The 19804-nt window shown below is 45.2% G+C and overlaps 1 protein-coding gene across 1 annotated transcript in view; it reads left to right on the top strand.

Moving 5' to 3' along the window:
* Positions 1–19804, top strand: part of SACM1L (SAC1 like phosphatidylinositide phosphatase) — a 58592-nt gene that overhangs the window by 24307 nt on the left and 14481 nt on the right. The window contains exons 5-11 of the mRNA XM_086698439.1: positions 1893–1952; positions 2877–2910; positions 8349–8450; positions 11198–11283; positions 12096–12182; positions 12678–12746; positions 17915–17994. Coding sequence (XP_086554565.1) covers positions 1893–1952; positions 2877–2910; positions 8349–8450; positions 11198–11283; positions 12096–12182; positions 12678–12746; positions 17915–17994 — 518 coding nt within the window. The remainder of the gene's footprint in view (positions 1–1892; positions 1953–2876; positions 2911–8348; positions 8451–11197; positions 11284–12095; positions 12183–12677; positions 12747–17914; positions 17995–19804) is intronic.

The raw sequence follows: 19804 nt of genomic DNA, 5'->3' as shown, positions 1-19804 counted from the left end.
AACCTTAGATGTGTTTAGAGAGCAGACAGAATTTAAAAGGTTGCTGTCTTACCTGTTAGGTTAGACCATATGAAATTGCCAGTAATTGATCATTTTTGACCAATAAAAATGAGAATTTCATATAGTTCAGCCTAAATCAGTATTTTAGTTGGCTCTTCTAAGATATTATATTCTAATCTAGTAAAATCGTATGTAGGCTTGGATGCAAATTTAGATGTAAGCTAAGCAATCGTGAAATTTGGCTTGTAACCAAGAGGCTGTTGCTTTTAGAAGGAGTTGCTCTGTCACGTTCTCCATCTGTTTATCAAATGTCTTGGGATGCCTGCTGTGTACCAGGCACTGTACCAGCCAGTGGGGACACAGAGGGAAAAGGACGGCCCCTCGTGGGAGCCTGCAGTCTCCTGGGGAAGCACAAGTCCGGGCAGTCACAGAACAAGGAACCATAGCTGTCATGGAGCCATGTACCAAAATGGGGTGGCTTCCGAGGGAAACATGGGTCTCCCTGGGTCTACTCCCCCAGAGTTGGGGATGACTGCAAAGGAAGGTACTCTTGAGCGGACGCTGAATTGCTGAATAGGCCTTGTTGGTCAGGGGACAGCGGGAGAGGGAGGGTTCCAGGTGGGGATGGTGGCGGTACTGTTGCGAAACTGAGAGGGAAGCCATCTCACGTGTTGGGACGTGAACTTGTCAGCTACTCAGACTCCGTTAAAGTCAACGCAGGAAATCGTGAAAGTGACAAATGAGCCATATAGACCTTAAACATTGTATCTGACTTAAAACATAAAATTTTACCCTGGTCGATTTTTTCATATAGGACTATAAGCTTTTCTTCATTTGGGGTTCCTCGATTCCCGCGTAAAGTACATCCTTAACACTTTCCAGTTTGAGTCTGTAAAGGTTCGGACACCCGCAGAGTGATCTGTTGGCAGAATCCTGTAGATTCTGTTTCTCTACCTGCCGCTCCTCTGGATCCAACAGGAGCATTATTTTAGCAGCTTGCCTTTTACCACTTTCAATTCCATATCGTTCAGCCGCACATATGTAAAAAATGGTTTGTTCTTAAGCCCTGTTTCCTTGATGTGTAAGACATTTAGTTAATTTTGTAACGATGAATAACAGGTACAGCGGGCACACGGCGATTGGGGCATACGCCCGAACCTGGGAAGGTGTGTGCTGAGCGAGGCTGGGTGCGGCTGACTGCCAGAGCCCCCCACCCCCACCCCCCACCTCCCGGGGACTCGGTTGTAGAGGGGCAGGGACGGTGTCAGCGCTGTGTTTTGTAAAGAGAATGGAGAGAATCAGTTAATCCACTGTGTTGCTGAGGGGACCTCTTCTGCATTTATCGTTTGAAAGAGTGGCCAGAGATGCCCTCAGGGAGCTGACGGAGGGGCTGGCAGAGGTTTGTTCTTCAGGGGACAGCGAGCCACTGAAGGATTCCCAGCAGCCAGGAGACGGGTCCCATTCAAGAGCTCCTGCCCGGCAGCATGCGGAGGGAAGGGTGGGGAGGGCAAGGCTGAGGCTGGAGGTGGGGTGGGGGAGGCTGTTGTGGTAGTTAGATTGGAGTCAAGTGTTGGCCAGGGCAGTGGGAGCAGAGATGCAGGAGATAGGGTGGATTTGGAAGATTTAGGAGGACTTGGCAGTTGACTACAGGTAAGAGAAGGACAGATTCCAGAGGACGCATGGGTTTTTCTCTGGGCCCCCATCACTGGCCTGAGCTGGGGAGACCTGAGATACCCCGAGGAGGGGCGGATTTGAGGGGAGATTCTGCTTGGCCGGTCAGCGAGACCTGCGTGTAGCCACCAGGTGGAGACATAGATCGTTTCATAGTTTTCTCTCCGTAGAAACTCAGGTTGGCAGGAGACATTTTATTAATTTTAAATCTTCTCTCTCAGGCAGATCAGCGGTTTGTATGGAATGGTCATCTTCTAAGAGAACTTTCTGCGCAGCCAGAGGTGAGGTCTGCTAGATAAAACTCGCTTGTCGTAGTCCGAGTTTTAATTGAATACGTATTACAAAATGGCTGCCTAATTACCAGGGATTTTAGTAAACACTTCTCATTGAACTCACTTTATAACTTACAACCTTTGACAGGTCTACCCCCTCCCATTTTCTGGTTTGAAGAAGCCCAGTTAATTTACTCTGATCTCCTACAGAAGCCTTAAAAGAGAAAAAATACTTGCATAAAAATGCATTGCTTTCTATGAGTAAGGGAGAGAGAGAGAGAGAGAGAGAGAGAGAGAGAGAGAATGGGCCTCGGTGGGTGAGTGATGGGAAGTGAGGGGCCCCAGGAGGTCCCTGGGAAAGTGAGAGCTCTGCGTTGGTCTTCAGTCATCCAGGAGAGACACGCACAGATGTCACCTTCCTCTGTCCTTCGTTCGTGCACATGCGGCGTGAACAGGGAAGCCCAGCCAGGAAGCGTAGCATATTGAATCTGGGTACATAGGTTTGCCCAGTGTCTTTACTTCTTGGCATTTGCTGTGCTTTTTTGGAAGAGGCGTATGAGCTTCCAGCAGTTAGCAGGGGTGTCTCTTTTCCCTGGAGCAGTCGAGTCGTCCTCGGCAAAGAGGATGGGAAGGGGGATAAACCTCCTGCAGCTTCACGTAGCTTTTTAGCGTTCCAGAATCTGAACACTTAGGCCCAAATGATCGTATCACGTTCTTAAACATTTTTAATTGAAAAGACAAGGGGACATTAGAGACATTTTTTTTTTTCTTTAAATAGAAAGTTATCCATAAGCTTCATACCTGGTTGTATTTGCATGTTACCTCCGTGACGTGCAAATATTTTTGTATAGTATGAAGACATTTTATGTAGCACCTTTTTGTTTATTTTGAAAGCATATTTATTCCTAAATGTAATGTGTCTCTTCATTTCAGGTCCACCGGTTTGCTCTTCCCGTGTTACATGGCTGTATCCTTACATAGCGTCGCTCCTCGGTTAATGTGGCAGTCTTTATGTCAGTATTTTTCATGGGGCAGATTTAGGAACAATCCCAGTTGTATGAGGAAAGCATTTTAGAATTAACAGAAATTGCTTTTGATAACAAAATCAAACCGCCATTAACATAAAAAAAATCTTAGAATAGTGGTTATATACATGGGTCCCCTTCCTTTTTTTTTTTTTTTTTTTTTTTTAATGAGCTCTTTAGACTGAATTATTCTCTCTGTTCAAGAATTCTGGGGCTGGCGGTTTAAAGAAGGAGTACGCACACTTTGTTTTGTCTTCATTCGATTCTGTCCCAATAAACGAAGTAGTTCAAAGAGTAGTTTGAGCCTGGCTATTAAAAGGAAGACTTCCCCTTCCCCTTAAAAAAGTTAGATTGAGGAACTAGGGTGACCAGCGATGTGGAGAGGAGAACGAACATGAAAAATTATATTGGTTATGCGAAATAACGAATCTGTGAGAATAGATGCTACACAAAGAATAATGCTCACCGGGGAAGGTCTGCGCACATGCAGAATTAATCATGAGTATCCAATTGTAAGTTCATTTTATATTTTTTTAATATTTACTTATTTTGCGAGAGAGCGAGTGTGTGCTCACGGGGCAAGGGCAGAGAGAGAGGAACCCAAGCAGGCCCCACCCTGTCAGTGCAGAGCCCGATGTAGGGTTCAGTAGCAGGAACAGCAAAATCATGCCCTGAGCCAGGATCAAGAGTCGGCTTAACTCTTAACCGACTGCGCCACCCGGACACCCTGTTGGTTCACTTTAAAAACTTACCAGCGACATCAGGATTAAAATAGGGAAGCAGAGTGAGCTGCCGTTAAAGGAGAAGTCTGCCACTGAGTGCCCATAGTCAGCACTGTGATTTCCCTGCAGAAACGGAGGTGATCTTTGTATCAGGTACCCCCAAGAAGTTTACTAAGGAAACAGTCTGTGGTTTATATGCTCATTACGTTAATATGATGTCTTTAAATTATTCTTGTTATACTTAAAGAAAAGCAGAAAAAGTTTGGAGGAAACATTTTTCACAGTTGTGGGAGAATAAAAATCAGAAACTCTGGGGATGAAAGCTCTTGTTTACTCGGTGTCTGTGCCCCCTCCCCTTCCCTGGAATATTTCCAAGTTCTCCTAAAACTGAAATAAGCAACATATCTAGGTAGTGCTTTTAGGGATTTGGGACAGTTGTGTGTGTGTGTGTGTGTGTGTGTGTGTTTCTAAAATGAGATTGTGAATGGACAGATGGACAGCAATATCAGATGAGATTACTTTTTCTGGGTGATTTTAGAAACAGCCTATCTGTTTGTTTAGCTTTAAATCTAAAGCCTTAAATTCGCCTTTGTTTAACGCAGTTTCAGTGTTTGACATGCATGGAGAGAGATAGGCGGGAACAGAGGCCTGGAGGCAGGAAAGGGGGAGGTGGGAGCCTCTCGGGGGAGGAGCCGAGTCCAGGTTATGCCCGGCCTTGTGCGCTTTGTCTGCAGTGTAACCATGACAAGAAACTTGGGATTCGCCGAGAGGACTGGCATGGTGAGACGGTCACTGTGACGGAGACAGAGAACAGGCCAAAGGCGGCCATGGGAGGATACAGGGGATAATTGGGAGACAGTTGCAGTAATCCAGGTGTGAGAGGTCGTGGTACCCGGGACCAGGACCGTAGCAGTGACACTGGTGGAGGTGGCCAGGTTCTAGAACCTTCTGACAAATTGTACGTGGAGAATGCAAGAAGGGGGTTTAGCATGAATCCGAGGTCCATGGCCAGAGTAAGTGGAAGGGAGCCCTCCTCTGGAGTGTGGAAGAGCCTGGAGGCGGGAGGGAGGCCAGAGGGTCCAGAGTCCCATTGGGACGCGCTGAGCTTGAGGTCTGTGTGGCTTCTAAGTAGGGGTGTCATGGAAGCAGATGGATTCAGGGACTGGCCTCTGCGAGGGAAGTTCACGTTGGAGATATAAATTTGACAGTCCTCTGGGCACAGACGGCATTCAAAAAGCCACAAAGCTGATGAGCTGATCGAAGGAATACGCGTAGAGAAGAGAAAAGGTCTTGGAGAAACAGAGAAGGTGGCCTGGAGGGAGTTCTAGAGAGCGAGGAAATGCTAGAGCCACGGACTGTAGGCCTCAGTGAGGACAAAGGGCCTGTGGAGTGGGGGCGTCAGTGTGAGGGAGCGTGAAGGGCGGGAGAAATGAAAATGAAGCAGCCAAGGCCAGTGAGGAAGAGGGGACCACGCAAGTGAGCGCGGGGTCCCCGAAGCAAGTGAGAAGACCGTCTGCAGGCACGGGGGTCATCGGGTGCTGGTTGGTCAAATACGGGCATTCGAGAGGGACCTTACGTACCTGCTTCCCCCACCCTCCTCCCCAAATGGGAGATGTTACCAGATGCCGATGAGAAGGATTTGGAGAAGGGGAAAACGGAAGGTGAGAGCACAGTCACACGCTGCAGTCATGTCTGTGAGCGTGTGACAGGTGGAGGCTGGTGCCCGGGCCCTCTGCCATTGTGGGTGGGAAGCAGACGTGTGTACGCGGATGCTAGTTGGCAGACAGGTGCGGTGGGAGCATGTGGGCCTGGCTCTCGTTCCCCCAGAGGAACAGGAAACAGTGGTGTGAGTGGAGCGAGAGAGGATTGTTGCAGGCTGAGAAAGTGTGGCATGGGCACCCGAGTGGCAGTGGATGGCCCTGGGCGGAACTCACTGGTAAAGACCGGAAGGGAGTAAATGTACTCACGTGGTAGAAGTTACATCATGGTGATGAGATGCTGTACGATTTTTACTTTCTCGTTTCTTCCGTGCTCTCTGGATTTTCTAAAGTGTATGTAGATTTGTCTTGTAATCAGAGGAAATGATTCGTAAAGCACTCCGTCCTATTCTATGCTACGCTTAGTTCTCTAAGGGCAGGCTCCTGTCTGACTCATCTTTGTGCCCTGGCCCGAAATAGGGAATGGGTGAAGGAGGGAAAGAATAAATACTGCCTCGGATTCTTCTTCGGTGCTGTGGGTTCTAAGGAAAAGTGAATTGGGAGCTCAGGATGAGTCAGTGTTACATCTGATGGTATCAGGTCAAAGAGAGGGATGAATCATTAGGAATTCATACCGCTCGTGTCCCTCAGTACCATCATTTTGTTTGTTCACCATTCTCTTGTGGACTTACCAGAACTTCCCCTGTGCCTACCCAGTAGGTTTATACCAGGAGGTGTTTACGGGAGTGTTCACAGCACCACTTACTAGCCTAACGTGAGTTCCGTCAGAGAAGAGTTAGGGCTTTCGCAGCGTGGTCCTTACAGATGGCGCAGGGCACTGAGGAGGAGGGGACTACTGGCTCACGCGGTCCCAGCATGAATCTCGGGAACCTACTGGTGGAAATAAGGGCTGAAGTTTATCAAGAATGTGGTGCTTTTTTATAAAACTCAAATATAAGCAGGCCGTGTATTCTTAAGCCACGGTCGCGGGTGGTGAAATTAGAAGGCAGGATGAAGCGGTGCCTGGGTGTCTCAGGTTAAGTGTCCAACTCTTGATTTCGGCTCATGTCGTGAGCTCGTGGTTCGTGAGATCGAGCCCCACGTCAGGCTCGACATGTCTCATGTCTGTGCTGACAGCGCGGAGCCTGCTTACTTCTGGGCAAGAAAATACTTGGCTGCGTTGGAGAAGGAACAGATAATTAGACTCAGGGTTTCGGTACTGTTCTGAAGTTGGACAGTAAGTTCGTAGATAATTTATTGAGTCAAGTTACATGTTAAGAAAGTGTTACCTATAAAAAAGAAGCATGGGGCAAACCCAAATAAATGAGGAAGGAAGGAAGATAAGGCCGTTGAGACGATGAAAGAAGCCTGTCTTTCTGTTACCCGTACAGGCAGATGAAGCATTGGTAGAGACCAAGAGTCAGAGTCGTCCTTTAGAGAACTTGGCACTTCCTGATACAATCAGATGACAAGTATAGCCCGTGGCCTGCCAGTGCCGTCCCCACGTCCGGGTGCCGGGACGTTTGCCGCCCCACCGATGCCAGCTAGAACCGGAAGCAGCCTGGACAGTAGGACGGACAAGCCAGTGCGGCCAGTAGGCACGCGGTGGATAGAACACGGCCGTAGCAGCAAGCGAGCCGCACCCGTGTCGTGGAACAGATACGGCGAGCCCGGAGAGCATACGCAGGAGAGTTCCTTTTATGTGAGAAGGGTTAAAAACGATCCGCCTCAACCGCAGATTGCTCGGTGCAGAGCTAGAAAGACCAGCGAGGGAGTGATGGGGCTGAGTGGGTGGTGGTCCTCACTTGGAGGGCGGGACGCAGGGGAGCTAGATGCAGGGGGGTGACTGACCGCTCTGGGTGCTTGGGGGTGCTGGGGGCACACGCGTGAGTGGGCGTGTGCATGTATGTGATGGTTTTTGTGACGCTCAGACATCCTTCACTGCGATCGGCCGTGTTGGCCAATTCTAAGCATACGGTTCAGTAAGTGGCATTTCATTCATAATGAGGCACGAAGAGCATCAGACCATCTCCTTCAGCCCAACCGCAAGTCCTCTGTCCCTGAAGCAGTAGCTCCCCAGACGTGGCTGTTTTTGTAAATACTTCGATACACTGTGTATTTTTTTCTCTTTATTGTATCTCCTAATAACACCGTTTTAACGGAAGAGGTCCGCCCTCTCCAGAAGCTCCTTCACCCTGGCCATGAGGTGGAGAGGCCCGTGCCTCGGGAGTTTGCAGGGGTGGAGGCCTCTGCACGGCTGAGCGGGAGCGGGCGAGTGTCCAGCTCGAGCCATTGCCGGGTCTGTTGGGGACACAGTTTTTATGTTAGGCAAAGCTTTTGAGGGAGCTGCTCTTTTTCCATCTTCAGTTTCACTTTTCCTGTTTCAAGGAAAAAGTAGAGTCAAAGTGTGTTGGTGGATAATCCTTAATTCACAGTTTGATCTGTAAATCTTCACGGGCTTACCGTTGTGGGTACTTTATATTCGTAATTAACGGATATGACGTATTTTTGTTTTTCTTTCAAATTGCAGTAGCCAGGTTCCCCCCCCCCCCTTTTTTTTTCCCATTTCTTACTCGAAGGCAAAACTATTTTAAAGTTATGTTTTTCATTCAGGGTAGGTTTTTTGGTGATGTGGGTAATACTTTACTTTTAGAAAGCGGCTGAGGCTAGCAGGGAAAGGAAATCATATTATTTAAATAGAAACAGTGTAATGAACCACTTAAACATACTGTCTGTATGTCCTTGTATATAGGCTTGCTGACTTGACCAAACTTCACAGTTGAATAGCACAGTGCTAAAGGCTCGTGAATATTCACGAAGAACGCCAAAAGAATGCATATTTTTCACCCTTTTTTCTCCTAAAGATGGAGGCGTTGTGGCTGGGGTAAATAGACTCAAATGTCACCTGGAAATAATGCATACGATTTCTATAAATGTTATATTTTTCTTAATGGAGCTAAGTTATTACTATGCACTCGTGTTCTATTAACGGAAAATACTTTGATTGGATTCTCATCTCGAGGAGGAGTTGTTTCAGAGCTGGTGTGCGCTATTATGTAAGAGGTGAGGTTCACTTTGTCAGCGTGATTCAGTACCGGGTGGTCTCTGTCCCTCATCCGTGTTTTGTCCTACGGTGACTCGCATGTAACCTTTCGTATTCTGTTTCCATTATCATTTGATAGCCTCACTAAATATTTATCTCCTGCTTCGTTACAATAATTAGGTAGGTCTTCTGTGCTTTAACCCAGCTACTGCAGTTACAGCGGAGATGTTAATGAGACCCTGTAGGCTGCTGCTTACCGCTTTGAGAGGAATTGTTCATGTTATTTGCCGGATGTCTGAAAGCCAGCTGGACTCTGAGTAGTTCTCAGTAACCTAAACTCATGTCAGAAAGTATTTTCTCTTAATTGCTTTTGGCTCCTTTGCATGCGTAAAGCTAGACCTCTGACTTTATGCCTGCAGCTTTAAAGATTTGCGTTCTGAGCATTTAGCCCCTAGGGCTTGTACTAGCAACGTGCTAATTTGCTTAAACCCAGCTTTTAAAAGCTGCCTTGAAAATTAGGGACATTATGAAAAGGAGTTTCTCTGACTCGGCTTACTTATTTATTTTTTTTTATAGGCCAGGCTATATCGGAATGAAATCCTATGGACCGTTAGATAAATTGTAGAAGTTTTAGGCCAGGAAGTTGTCAAGGTTATTCCCTTATTACGGGTGAACTAGCAGAAGAAAGGCACTTAGTAAGTGACCTGGCCAAGATCGCAGAACCAGAATTGGAGTTAGCGACTCCTTCCTGAGTAGATTGTTTTGGATGGAGACGTATGTTGAATTAAAATTTTTGAGTAAGTAACGTATTCACATAGTTCAGGTACCAAAAAGTATACGCATATATGCAGCAAAAAACATTTGTCGTTTTTTGAGCCCATCCACTCGATGTTCCTCCACTACCAGCCAATCAGTTGTTAGTTCCTGTTTATCCTTCCAGATCATTTTTACGCTGTTACGGCTGTATGTTCTCCTTCTCCTCTTACAGACATTGATTGTATGCTCTGCCCATTTTCTTGCACCTTGTTTTTTTCCGTTTTTTAAATCCATATATCTTAGAAATCTTTTCATAAAGGTCTGCCTCCTTTTCTGTCTCTCTACCTCCCTCCCTGCACCCTACCCCCTCCATGCACACCGACCTCACTCTCATTTCTAAAAATATTCCTTAATGGGAATTACGGAAAGAACCAAGTATACGATGCTTCTGACAAGTAATTTTAGCAGGTATTGAGTTCTTAAAAAAAAAAAAAAAGAAAAAGAAAAATTAAAAAGCTGGGAGGCACGCCTGGCTGGCTCATCGGTGGAGCAAGCGACTCTTAATCTTGGGGTCATGAGTTCGAGCCCCGTGTTGGGTGTAGAGATTACTGAAAAATAAAATCTTAAGAAAAAGAAAAAGTGTTGAGAAAGCATTTCACTGCTAATTTGATTCAGTAATTTTGTCCCCATCAATATTAACAAAAACAGCTACCTCACCTCAAAATGTTGTTTGATAAATAGATCAAATAGAAAGGACATTAAGAAATATCTGAGGTGGTTAAAAATAGATCCGATAGGATATTAGGAAATATCTGAGGTGATTAAAAATCTATTGATTTTTTTTTTTAATTTTTTTTTAACGTTTATTTATTTTTGAGACAGAGAGAGACAGAGCATGAGCAGGGGAGGGGCAGAGAGAGAGGGAGACACAGAATCCGAAGCAGGCTCCAGGCTCTGAGCTGTCAGCACAGAGCCCGACGCAGGGCTCGAACTCACCAACCGTGAGATCATGACCTGAGCCGAAGTCGGACGCCCAGCCGACGGAGCCACCCAGGCGCCCCAAATCTATTGATTTCTTAATGATAACTTGGTAATTTGAGTTCAAGACTAGCTTGAAAGTTGCCTTTACAAGCTTTTCATAATGAAAATAGCGTATGTAAACAGGATTGTACAGGAAGGTTTCAGGTAATTGGATGGACTAACTGATGTCAAGACTAAACGCTTTGGAGCAATGGTTTTCAAACTAGGCTTTGTGGGTATGTTCATGAAGTTACAGGGGTTCTAGCACCATCCAGGTATTGTGTTTTCATTTTGATAATTAAAATCATTGTAAATGTTTGTTGGACCCTTTGCATTATTATAATGAAATACTGTCAACCTGATGACCCACATTTGCATTTGCTGTTTTAACTTTCAAAATAGTATTTTTCAAACTGGGATCTATGGACATACTTTCAGGGGTCCTTGAAAATTTGACTTTAAAAAAAATTTTTTTTAACATTTATTTATTTTTGAGAGAGAGAGACAGTGTAAGCAGGGGAAGGACAGGGAGAGAGGGAGAGACACAGAATCTGAAGCAGGCTTCAGACTCTGAGCTGTCAGCAAAGAATCTGACATGGGGCTCGAACTCACGGACTGTGAGATCATGACCTCAGCTGAAGCTGGACACTCAACTGACTGAGCCACCCAGGTGCCCCAGAGAATTTGTTTTTTCTTGAAAATATTTCTCAAGTTTGAAGGACGCCATTTTAGAGGAATTGTGTATGTACAAACAACTGACACATTAGTGACCCACTTCACCTGTTTATTGATCGGTCGTTAATACCCCCCTTAAGCCTGTTGAGAGGAGTGAGCCACTGGTAGCTTTCTGATCATGGACCATGTGTATGTCTGAAATTTATTTTTACAAGTACTTTCTCACTAACTAGAGTCGACTTAATTCCTTCCAAGTTAAACTGGATGTGTTTCTTACGTCATAAATATCGTTAACTTTAACTTTTTTCCAATTCAGGAATTGATTCCGAAGGCCATGCAGCCAACTTTGTAGAAACAGAGCAAATTGTGCACTACAATGGGAGCAGGGCTTCTTTTGTGCAGGCAAGTGGCAAGTGGATGTGTCTGTGAGGCAGCCCGCCAGCTGCTGCTTTTGCTTGGATCGTAATCTTCTGCACTGTTGTTGAAATTGCCCTCCTCCTTGCTGCTTTTTAAAGCGGCACCATCTACAATGTGGAAAAAGTTCACTCAGTACAAGCTACTCCATTAACCTGGCACTCACCTGCCCTTGAATTGAATCCCGGAGGAGAGGGGAGGGGAGGAGATTCAAAGGTTACGGAAGGGAGCCGCCTGTCTGCCCCACCCTCCAGACTTCAAGGCGCTGGTGATGGGGCCCCTGCCCGTGTGATGGCTTTTCCCACCCTGCACTTCTTCGTGGGACAGCCTGTCTCTTGTTGTCTCCTTGTGGGGTCATGGGTCATTTGCTGCTCCAGAGGAACAGCAGTGGCTCAGGCTATTCACAGGTTCATGAACTACTCATTTGGGAATGAATAAAGCAGTTTCTGGTTTTATCATAATACCATATTCTGTAAGACATAACTTACTAAGTTTTACTTGTAGATAAATTGATTTATTTTAGAGTTTAGGGGAAACAGAACTGTTTGTTGCCCAGGGACCAGGTACATAAAACCAAGGAGAAAAAGTCCTTTCCGAATACATTCCTACAAAATAGGAACTTGGGGAGTAGGCAAGTTCACGGACTCTTTCATGGTTGTAGGTTGTATTTAATTTTTTTTCCTTTGTAGGCAGTGACACACACGCGCCCCTGACAGTAAGTTAGCTGAGACAGTAAGTTAGCTGAGACAGGTGTGTGTGTGTATTTTCATATTTTCACATTTCTCTCTCTTTTCTTTTAGACTCGAGGATCAATACCACTTTTCTGGTCTCAAAGACCAAATCTCAAGTACAAACCGCTGCCGCTGATCAACAAAGTAGCAAATCATGTGAGTATCTTCTGTGCTTTTTTCATTGGCTAAAAATAGGAGCTGAGTGGCATCATAGTTTGCATGTGGAGCACATATTTATTTCTTGCACGTCAGAATTCAGCATCTCTGCCGCCTCTTTCCTGGGTTCTGGCGCCCAGTGAACCTCTGACCCACGGGCTGTAGGGACGGCCTGTTGGAAATGCAGAGAACAAGCTGATCGAACGGGATGGCAAATTTAGATTTTTGAGCTCTCGTAACATTTGCCGCTTCGTGCTGTTCCGAGTACCTAGTGTATTCTGTTTGACGTTGTGCGCAGAACGAAAGTATGGTATTGCAGCTCAAAATTGAGTGGCTTGGAGTTAGTTTATCACACGGTATTTAGGGGACCTGGTCTCAATCGTAGTGCCATTCTCTTGAATATACAAATAGGACGTTTAAGGAGATCCTTTAAAAATTGTATAAATGTTCTTATAGTATAATCTGGTAAAGTGTGTAACCCTTTTTTCTTTCTAGATGGATGGTTTCCAAAGGCATTTTGATTCACAAGTTATTATTTATGGAAAACAAGTAATAATCAATCTGGTATGTGTCTTACATGTTTCTTGGGGGAACAAAACAAAAAACGTCTTAAAATATGTAACATCTATCATTATAACTGGTTTTAAGTGTGCAGTTCAGTGGTATAATGTGTTTTACAGTGTTGTGCAACCATCACAATTGACCGTTGCCAGAAGTTTTCATCATACCAAACAGAAACTCAGTATCCATTAAACAGTAACTCCTCTCCCGTCAGCCCCTGGTAACTGTTCTACTTGCTCTCTCTCTATATTTTCTAGGTACCCCACGTAGGTGGATCATAGAATATTTATTCCTTTGGCTCTTGTTTCTTTTACCGACTTAATGTTTTTAAGGTCTGTCTGTCCATGTTACAGCACGTATCAAAATTTCATTCCTTTTCAAGACTGAATGACACTCCATTGTATGTACCATATTTCGTTTACCCATTTGTCTGTGGATGGACATGGGGTTGTTTCTGCATTTTAGCTGTTGTGAATAATGCTGCTCTGAACCCTGGTGTGCAAGTATGTAGTTGAGTTCCTGCTTTCAGTCCTTTTAGGGCAACACCTAGAAGTGGAATTGCCGGATTGTATGATAGTTCTAGGTTTAACGTTTTAAGGAACCGCCGTCCTGTTCTTGACCGTGGCTACACGTCTTACATTCCCACCGGCAGTGCACCCGCATTCCAGTTTCTCCACATCCTTGCCAACACTTGGATTTTTCAGGATTTGTTTTGTTTTTTGATTATAACCGTCTTTTTGGGGGTGGAGTGCTATGTCATAGTGGTTTTGATTGGCATTTCTCTGGTGACTAATGACATTGAGCACCTTTTCATGTGCATATTGGACATTTGTAGGTCTTAGGAGAAGCATCTTCTCGAGTACTTTGCTCACTTTTAATCAGGTTGTTGTTTTGTTGAGTTATGGTAGTTCTTTATATATTCTGGAACGAATCCCTTCGTAGAGATGCTTTGCAAATATTTTCTCCCATTCTTTGGGTTGTTTTTGAGAACTGCTAGTTGTAGGTCTATTCAGATTTTGTTTTTTCAAGATTAACGTTTTGGTAGATTGTTTCTAGAAATGTGTCCATTTCATGTAGTTGTCCAGTTCATTGACATACAAATGCTCCTAGAATTCTCTTATAAACCTTTTTATTTCTTCAGAATTGGTAGTAATGTACTAGAATCATTCCTGATTTTAGTAAGTTGAGTCTCTCTTTTTTTTTCTTGGTCATTATAGCTAAAAGTTTGTCAATGTTGTTGATCTTTTCAAAGAACCAAATTTTGGTTTCAATGGTGTCTCTCTGGTTTTCTGTACTTTATTGTATTTATCTCTGCTCTAATCTTCATTTGCTTCCCTTTGCTAGCTTTGAGTTTCATTTGCTCATCTCTTTCTGGTTCTTTAAGGTGAAGTCCTTGATTTAAGGTCTTATTTTTTTAATGTGTATGTTCATAGTTGTAAATTTCCTTTGGTGTACTGCTTTTGCTGTATTTCATAAGTTTTGGTATATTTTCAGTTGTCTCCAGTTATTTTTTAGTTTCTCTTGTGATTTCTTCCTTAACGTAGTGTTTAAGAGTGTGCTGTTTAATTTCCACGTATTTATGAAATTTCTGGTTTTCCTTGTTATGAGGGTTAGAAGGGTTTCTGATCCATTCCACCGTGATCAGAAAACATACTTTGTATGACAGTTATTTTAAACATAGTTAAGACTTGTTTTGTGGCCTAAACATAATCTATCTTGGAAACTGTTCATGCATGCACACTTGAGAAAAATGTATCTTCGGTGGTGTTTTGGGTGGAGTGTTTGTTTGCTGGGTCTGATTTGTCTGTGGTGTTTAGCTTCTCTGTTTTCTTGTCGATCTTCCGTCTGGTTGTGCTCTCCATTGTTGAAAGGGAGCTGTTGAAATCTCTAAGTGTTATTGTAGACATGTTTATTTCTCTCTTCAGTTCTTTCAGTGTTCCTTCATGTTTTTGGGCTCTGATGTTTGGTGCACATATATCTCGTGTGTTTGAGCTTTTTGGTGAATTGACTCTTTTATCACTATATAGTGTTCTTGTTTGTCCTCATAACAGGTTTTGACTTAAAGTCTATTTCATCTGATGTTGATAGAGCCACCCCTGCCCTGTTTTGATTACTATTTGCACGGACTATCTTTCCATCCTCTCCTTTTCAACTAATTTGTGTCTTTTGATCTAAAGTGAGTATCTTGTACAGCATATGGTTGGATCAGATTTTTTAATTCATTCTGTCTGTGCCTTTTGATCAGAGAGTTAACCCATTTATATTTAAAGTAATTACTTATTTGTAAAGACTTATTTCTGCCATTTTGCTCTCTGTTTTCTGTATGTCTTTTTTTATCCCTTGTCTCCCTCCATTACTGTCTTCTTTTGAGTTGAAGTTTTTTGTACTTCTGTATTTCGATTACCTTCTCGTTTTCTTTTGTGTATATTCTACAGATACTTTCTTTTTGGTTACCGTGAGGATTACATATAATGTCATGAAGTTATAATATTTAATTTGAATTGATACCAACCTGACTTCAGTTTGCTTACAAAACTCTACTCCTGTAAAGCTTTGTCCCTCCGCTTTATGTTATTAATGTCTCACATTACATCTGTTTCCTTTTTGTTCCCAGTAACATAGATTTATAAATTTCTTTTAACGCGTTTGACTTCTAAGTCCTGTAGAATATAAAAAACAAAACAAAACCAGACATACAGACCATTAAGGCTGCCTTTTATACTTGTCTTTGTCTTTACCTTTGTGGGAAATCTAAATACCTTCCCGTGGCTTCGGGCCGCCCTGTACGTTTTTTTTCATTTCAACCTGTAGGGGACGCCTTTAGCATTTCTTGAAGGACAGTTTTGCCACATAGAGAATTTTTGGTCTCCGGGTCTCTTCTTCCAGTACTTTATAAAAGTTTATTTATTTATTTTGAGAGCGAGTACGTGAGCACAAGTGGTGGGGGAGGGGCAGAGAGAAAGGGAGAGAGAGAATCCCAAGCAGGCTCCACTCTATCAGCGTGCTGTCAGTGTGGAGTCCTAGGAGGAGCTCAGACTCCCGGACCGTGAGCTCAAGACCTGAGCGGAGATCAAGAGTCGGACACTTAACCGACTGAGCCACCGGGAGCCCGTCTTCCAGTACGTTGAACATATCAATCCCCCTGCCTTGTGGTCGCCAGGGTTTCTGAAGAGAGACTGACCTGTAATCGTATTGAGAATCCCACGTCTGGGATGCATCTCTTCCCTCTTCTTGCTTTCCAGGTCTCGCTCTGTGTTTCAGTAGTTTGATTATAATGTGCTTAGCGTGGGTTTCTTTGGGCTTAGCATACTTGGAATTGGGTGATCTTCTTGGATTTGAAGATTTATGTCTTTCATCAAATTTGGGAGATGTGGGGCCATTTTTTCTCTTTAAAAAAGATCTTTACTCCTTTCTCTCTGTCTTTTCCTTCTGGGACCCCCATAATGGGTGTGTTATCCCTGGTGGTCCCCAGACATCTCCTGGGCACTGTTCACTTTTCCCCATTCATTTCTGTCTGCAGCTCAGACTCGGTTATTCCATCCACGTCTCGTCTTCCAGTGCACGATTTGGTTTTCCTCCCGTGCAAATGCGCTCTTGAACTCGTCTCGTGAATGTTTGGTCTCCGTTTTGTACTTTTCAGCTCTAGACTTACTGTTTAGCTCCTTCGAAATTTTTGTTTCTTCACTGGTTATCTTATTTTATTCATATACTGTTTTCCTGGTTTCCTTTCATTCCCTGTTTTCCTTGAATTCTGAGCATATTTAAGACACTGGTTTTAACCTTTTTTCTGATAAGTCTTCTGCAGGCGTGATTTCTGTCACTTTATCCTTTTCCACTGACTAAGCCTTGTTTTTCTATTTTTTGTGTGTGCCTGGATATTTTTGTTGTTGAAAGTTGGGCCCTGGGTGGGTTGTAATGTGGTAACTCTGGAAGTCAGGTTCTCCTCTCCCAGGGTTTTACAGTGTTTTTGTTTTCGTTTTCCTTTCAGTTGTTGAAGGCTGTGGCAATCCATTTGTTTTGAGACCTGTCCAAACCATTTTTGAAAAGACTATCCCCTTGTTGTGTGCGCTCACTGAAGCCTCTGTTCTTTTAGCTCATGTTCAGCTAGTGTTTTGACAGAGATTGCTTTGAATGCCGGGAACTGAAACAAAGAATAAAACAAAAAAGAGAGAACAGCCCGTTTCCCGGACTGTGCAGACTGGTTCTGTGCTGGAACGGTTTTCCGCTGGCTGCCCAGGCTTGCTCGAGCGCAGGGGGGTCAGTCTGAGGGGAGGGCTGTCCCTAGGTCTTCTCGGGCCTTTGTGAGTGTGCATCTCACCTGGGTGTACACGTGGCTCTCTAAAATCCTCCCCCTACCTGGCTGCTTTGGAAGGTCCTAATTTCTCAAAAAGCGTCACCCCAGCTTCTTTCTCAGGCTGTAGATGGTCTCTTATGTTTCCCAAAACTCCCTGCTCGAGGCATCTGATGGCCCGTGGTGCTCTTGTAGCCTCCGCCTCCCTCCTGCTTGTGTTCCTGGTTACGTGAGACAGAGACAAACAGGCCGGTCCTTCAGGTCAGAACAAAACGCACAGGGCGATTTGCCAACAAGGGCTGGTCCTCTCTCCTGTTGGAGGAGGGGAACTGAGAACCTGGTTGCCGTTTTTTTGAAGTTTATTTATTTTTATTTATCTTGAAAGAGGCAGAGACAGTGCAGCAGGGGAGGGACAGAGACAGGGAGAGAGAGAATCCCAAGCAGGCTTCACACCGTCAGTGCAGAGCCCGACGCAGGACTCGAACTCATGAACTGCGAGATCATGAGCAGAGTGGAAACCAAGAGCTGGACGCTTAGCTGACTGAGCCGCCCAGGCGTCCCCTGGTTGCCATTTCTTAACACTTAAGACCGAGACCCTCACTGCCCCAGGGATGGGGTGGGGTGAGGGCAAGGAGAAATGGCACAAAACCGTCCCACAGTTTTGAAGAGAGCTTCTTTCTGATTGGGCATTTGCTCAGTTGCCTCTTAAACGTTTGGTTTTCCAGAGCTCCTACAAAGTTGGCTCAGACGGCTTCTGTTGTGTCAGCGTTTCTGTGAGAGTATGGAAGCTTGGAGCTTCCCGGTCCTCCGTTTTGCCGATCTCACTCTCCCCTTTTAAAGGAACTTAAAAGAACGCTGTGGTGTTTTTGTTTTTTTACAGGTTAACCAGAAGGGCTCAGAGAAACCACTGGAACAGGCATTTGCAACAATGGTGTCTTCCTTGGCGAGCGGAATGATCAGGTACCTCCCTAGAAATCTGTGCAGGTCTTTTCAGATCAGATGTGTACGTACATGGCCTGCAGCCCCTCCCCATCCCCGCCCCCCCCCCCCCCCCCCCCCCCCGCCCCGTGGATGCCTGAACCCGCACGTGGCACTGAAGCGCTCAGGTACTTACATATGCATATCTGTGATAAAGTTGGATACGTAACATAACACGGTAGGAGATTAACTAAGAGCAGAAAATGCCAGTAACTAGTAATAGATCGTTAAAACAATATGCTGTCATAAAAGCTGCGTGAACATGGCCTCTCTCAGAACATCTGGCTGTGCTGTGGTCGTGCTCCTTGTGACGCCGTGAGATGCCAGGTGCCCACGTGATGAAGGGCGCTGAAGGTTGTGCCGACCTGACCAAGTGTCAGAAGGAGGGCCATCGGCTTTCGGGCCGAAGTTGGTTGCAGGGGACTAAACGCGTGAAAAGTGAAACCGTGGATGAGGGGAGACTACTGTATCCACGAGTTCGTAGCTCTCACTGGACACTCAGGTGTCCCCGGCCCCCCAGAAGTTGGCTTTACACCATCTCGCTTTTACAAGAGCCCTGTTAGTACCTGTGCACGCCAACAGAAAGAAATCCCAAGACGAGTTTTCCCTTTTACAAGGAAGTCACGACCGTGCTGATGAAAGTCTTCCGTAAAACAGCGTGGCCTGGGGCATAAGGCGAACTTCTGGAAAGCAGGGGCTGCCCTTTGCTACTTTAGGCTCCTTCATAGGAAGCCTTCTTCTGGATGGCAGGGGAAACCTGTATTCCATATTTCTGCCTTTTTTTTTTTCGATGCTAGATCAAAGCATGATTACGTTGGCTTGAAATTTTCTCTGGCATAATTGATATTGCAGAGTAACTTCTTAACGGTCAGATTTTAATGTACTTTTGTGAAAGTTTAGTCCCTGATCACAATCCCCTCCTTGAGGCTTTGTGTTGCCTGGCCACGAGGTCGTGAATTTCAGTTCCTCCTGATTGCTTGGTGTGGTGTCTGTGGTCCTGAGTGCCACCCGAGTTGAAGAAACGTCCACTTGCATGGTGGCCTCGTCCAGAGCAGTGGCTTTGCCTCTGCAGGTCACCAGGCAGCGGTTGCAGACCCTGTGCAGCCTTGTCCAAAGAGGGGGTCCTGAAACATCAGCAGTTGCCCTGTGGGAAGGTGCAAGGTGGTGAGCCCACTTGGAGCTTTTCTGCAGCAAGAAACTGGGCCGGAGGGGGGGCGTGTACTGTGGTAGCACATGGTCACAGGCATGGGGTCGGGGGGGGAGGCTTCCCAAAGAAATGGAATTGGGTTATTTGGGGAGAAATGTCTTTAGCCTAAGAGAAATATTTTCCTAATTTTCGTCAATGTTTGTTTATTTTTTTTGAGGGAGAGAGCATGCGTGCACGAGTGGGGAAGGGGCGGGGGGGGGAGGGGGGGTGTGGGGAAGACACAGAATCCGAAGCAGCTCCAGGCTCCGAGGTCCGGATGTGGGGCTCAAACTCACAAACTGCGAGATCATGACCTGAGCCAAAGTTGGACGCTTAACCGATTGAGCCACCCAGGCGCCCCTAACCTATGAGCAGTTTTAAACATGCACAAAAATAGAATGATACAGTGAACCTTTGGGGAAGATTTTCAGTGTATTTTGTCCAGCTCAAAAGCTCTGGCAAATTCATCAGACCTCCCCCCATCACACACACACTCCACGTACACTTCTGCCTTCTCACAGTAGAACTTTCTTAAACCCCCTTCAAAGGACTCCGAGGAGGGTTCCCAAGCAGGGTGTGCCTCAGAGTCCTCAGAGGAACTTACTC

The sequence above is a fragment of the Puma concolor genome, chromosome A2 (assembly GCF_028749965.1).
Source record: "Puma concolor isolate L17-30 chromosome A2, mPumCon1.1.hap2, whole genome shotgun sequence".
Classification (NCBI taxonomy): Eukaryota; Metazoa; Chordata; class Mammalia; order Carnivora; family Felidae; genus Puma; species Puma concolor.
This window is presented reverse-complemented; position numbering and strand designations above follow the sequence as displayed.